Source organism: Trachymyrmex septentrionalis, unplaced genomic scaffold (genome assembly GCF_001594115.1).
Source record: "Trachymyrmex septentrionalis isolate Tsep2-gDNA-1 unplaced genomic scaffold, Tsep1.0 scaffold49, whole genome shotgun sequence".
In the NCBI taxonomy this organism is placed as follows: Eukaryota; Metazoa; Arthropoda; class Insecta; order Hymenoptera; family Formicidae; genus Trachymyrmex; species Trachymyrmex septentrionalis.
This window is the reverse complement of record NW_017305661.1, coordinates 466,428-470,601: the sequence shown is the minus strand read 5'-3', so window position 1 is coordinate 470,601 and position 4,174 is coordinate 466,428. Positions and strand designations below refer to the sequence as shown.

The following is a 4,174-nucleotide window of genomic DNA, read 5'->3' as shown; positions in this document are numbered from 1 at the left end:
TTATTTGAATTAATGGCATATTTTATTTGCGCATATTTATATAACTAATTAACTTTAATGTTTAAAGAATATTTCAGTTTTAACATTTTTATTTATTTGTTTTCCAAATTTTTATTTTCTGTTATTATATGTCTATCTTTTATTATGTAGTTGTATTTAACAATTTGTATTATCTCTTTAATTTGTGCGCAATACCTTATTATGAGTGATGATTGATGAACTGTTTTATTTGCTAGTGTGTATTTTAAAATCATAGATTACATTTTCTTTATAAAGGAAAAATAATATATTTCTACTTTTTAGATTTTATATTATGATGTATTTATTAAGATATCCATAATTAAGTTATGTTTCTTTTTTCCAGACGTTTGATGTTAATCGTGCTATGATTCATATCAAATTTGTCAGAATATGTATTCAAAACAATTTATAATTTATTGATAACAACTTTCTTATTTCTCATTATTAAACAAAGATTACCCAAGATAACGTTTAAAAACATTTTATTTGAAGGAATATATTTATCTGCACTTTATAATAACAGAGCGATTATTAAAAATAAAGGAAAACATCTGTTATTGATAATATTTGTTTGACATATAATAAAAAGAATTAAAAATACGATATGCCTTCATAACATTACTATGCTTTGTATTATTAACAAATGGTATAGAATTTCATGTTGTAAAAAATATTGAATATATAAAACATCAGATGTGTCGAGAACATTATATAATTATTAAAATAATAAAATGAAAAATTTATAATAACAAATATTGATCTTATTTTGCTAAATAACAACAATATTTTTATTACAGAATTTATAGTAAAATTAAATAAAAAATAAGTAATACTATAATAATTAATAACTTTTTTGTAAAAAGTATTAAAATATATAAATTTATTATTAAGTAAATATATAAATTTATTATAAATGTGAAATTACACTATTAGAATTTGTTTTAATTAAAAACTTTTTACAAATTCTAACTTCTAATAAAATGTCTTGTTATTAAATAAAAAGTTGTGTATAGCAAAGTAAATAATATGATATTTAAATTTACTTGTTATTGATATTTAAATTTACTTGATGTGCATTGATTTCCAAGCAATCTGCACTTTTCCGATATTGAAATTTTTTATCTTATCTAATCCTTTATTAACTGACTTTTCTAGCAAGATTTAAGATAACTTTGATATATAAATCTGCTAACTAGCTAGGTATTCGAATGTCTTTGTGCTCATCAACAGCTGTCGTGGTAAGTAAAAACATAGTCTCTTATAAAAAGATTACATATGCATGAAAATAAAATAACGGATAAATAAAATTACATTTTTTAACAAAAATAAATTGCATAATAATTATGAAAAACATCTTAATTAAATAATAATTTTTATTTTTTTTTTATTATTCTTATTATTACTTTTTTAAAGTAAATCATATATAAAATAATTGTAATTTAAAAAAAATAATGTATTTTTAAAAATAATTCTTTTTTTTTACATCAAAATTTATACACATAAAATGTTAAATTTTAGTACAATACAAAAAATTTAATTGTAACATACTTAATTCTACATACTTAATACTCTTACACGTGAATATATTACAGATGAAGTATATATCAGCGCTATTTGCTGCCTTGACCATTATCGGTCTTGGACAAGCTCATCAGTTCCCGGATTTTGGCAATGGTCCTGTTCATGAGGATTTCCAAGACTTTTTGGACTTAATTCCTTATAAAGAAATTCAAACCATCGTTTTGGATTACGTATTAGGAGATTCGGAAGTACAAAAAGCTGTTAGTTATCTTAAAACTTCGACCGTATTAAAAGACCTGATGATAAATTTGGAAGCTATTCCTGAAGTGATTAACATTCTAAATTATTTGCAAAAGGAAGGTGTCGATGCTTATTCATTAGTAAATAAAGCTAACGATGCTCTCGGTATCGATAGGATCACACCACCTCCTCGTTTATATTCCTTGGTCATACAGAGGACTGGTGGGATTGCAGGACTCATCAAAGATATTACGGATGTGATTCCTATTGCCAAGATCATTCGTACTTACGTGCAAAAGATGAAAACTTCTTCAGCTTTCGTCGGTTTTGTCAATCAACTTAAGTCAGACAATGCTCAGCAGGCCGTAAACAAAGTCTATCAAATTAAATCCTTGCAGATCATTTTGAATGGACTCAAAAGCAGCGGAGTGAATACGCAGGTTACAGCTGACGTCATATATATTGTCCTCGGCCTTAACGTACCGAACGATGTTACTGTTTACCAAGAACCTACGCTGGAAGACGAATTGATGGATTTTGTGGATCTTCTTCCGGTTGATTAGATTATTGAGTTAATTTAAAGTATAGAGCCGAAGATGAAAAAGTACAGCACTCTCTGCAATACTTGCAGACACCAAAATTCCATACCAGTTTGTGCGATCTTGAAGCTCTTAAAGAATATCAAGCATTAGTAGTATATCTAGAGGAAGCTGGATTGAAAATGTTACTGATCACATCAAAACATTTCATAAGGCTATTGGCATGGAGGATTATGTACTGCCTAAAATAAAAAGCATTTTCAAATCTCAAATTGAAATACAAAAGATTGGTGATGGGATAAAAGGATTGTTGGAGGATCTTTATAATTTAATACCTTTTGATAAGGTTCAAGCTCTTTGAATGAGAAATTGCAGAATTCCAAGGTCTTTGTCGATTTCGAGAAGATAAAATCTCCGGAAATGTAGAAATTAATCAATCTGTATGTAAATCAAACTTTAAAAAATTTTGTGACGGAGGCCAAAATAAATGGATAGGAACTTTCGGAACTGACAAAATTTTTCACTAGAATATTTGGTTTTAAATTCCGACATATTAAAATACATGTCATATTTTATAAGCGTATATTTTAAATATATGTTTTTTTATATCATTATTATATGAGTCTCAAATGCCGAAGATTCTTACATCGCTTCTTACATCGCTTTGATTTTAAAGCGATAATAAACTTTAGTCTTTAGTTCAATATAATTTCCTTAATGTTCCTTTCCTAATGTAATAGATAATTTTCTTCTTCAACTACTTATTTCTGTATTGCATTTTATTAAAATTACTTTTATGCCACAACAAAGTAATTTGTCGTCGATGCAAGCGTTTACATTGTTTCTATGTATTACCATCTATATGTTGGGTTAATACAAATCATATGATGTTAAAAAATTTATATACTCTAATTAAATTTAGTAGTAGTATTCAGCTTAGCAATATAAATATATAGAAAATTTATTTAAAAAAAAAAACATGTCTTTAAGGAATACGCTTTAGTACAAAAAAATCAAACTTAAATACTTTATTGTTTTGCATTTTAATTTATCAAGAGTTAACTCAAAGTCCACAATGTCGAATCATATTACGTTACCATTCTGAAATTCTTTCTAATCAATAACATTTAATATTCCCATTTTTTGCAACAATATTACTGTTTTGAAAGATTAATTGATTCCGAACTCTCTCAGTAAAAAAACTCGAGTATCATCATTATATTTTTTGTTAATACGCCTAAAGTTTCTCCGATCATAAGAAATCAATGTACAATAAATGATATTCGTGCCTGTTTAATAAATATAAAATGATGTTACGCAGGTGGTACTAATTTAAAACAAGAAATTAAAGAATGCCTGAGTGGGTATATAATTTTTTTGTACTGAAGATAAAAAAAATATCTTTAATTGCGAGATAGGTACTCTTAGACACAAAGAAAACAAAATTGCAGAAACGGCAGAAGGGAGAGTATAAGGGCCGGTGCTTTCCTAATTAAAATTGTTACAATTTAATAAGCCTCGGAACTCATCATTGGCGCGTCGTAATGGGAAATCGTGAGAAGAATAAGTGAGATAGAACGAGAGAGAGACTTCTAGAAGAAGAATGAGGAGAAATCGGACGCTTAAACGAGCGTCTTTAAGGGTTACGGACAAAGAGGCTGCAAAAGAGTGAGAGAAAGGGAAAAGAAAAAGACAAAGGGGAAGAAGTGCAAGGGCGCAGAGGAGAAATCTTCGCGATCTCTTAACTTTTCCACTCAATATGGAGCGCAAACTGTACTTTCTTTCTTGCAATATAACTCTCTTTATGATATAGCTTTTGCAAAAGGTTTAATGCGATTTTATGATTTTGCTTC

General features: G+C 27.4%; 1 protein-coding gene and 1 pseudogene across 1 annotated transcript; both read left to right on the top strand.

Moving 5' to 3' along the window:
- The first annotated feature begins 1,199 nt into the window (after positions 1–1,199).
- LOC108751521 (protein G12-like) lies at positions 1,200–2,546 on the top strand. The gene is made up of 2 exons (XM_018491756.1): positions 1,200–1,259; positions 1,614–2,546. The coding sequence occupies exons 1-2, from the start codon at positions 1,230–1,232 to the stop codon at positions 2,343–2,345; spliced, it is 762 nt and encodes a 253-aa protein (XP_018347258.1). The 5' UTR covers positions 1,200–1,229; the 3' UTR covers positions 2,346–2,546.
- Positions 2,379–2,773, top strand: LOC108751522 (annotated as a pseudogene).
- The last annotated feature ends 1,401 nt before the right edge of the window (positions 2,774–4,174 follow it).

Bases quoted from the DNA above. Each gene is read 5' to 3' on its own strand.
- LOC108751521 (XM_018491756.1), top strand. From the start codon at position 1,230: ATGTCTTTGTGCTCATCAACAGCTGTCGTG. The intron at 1,260-1,613 runs GTAAGTAAAAAC...AATATATTACAG, and splicing joins GCTCATCAACAGCTGTCGTG to ATGAAGTATATATCAGCGCT.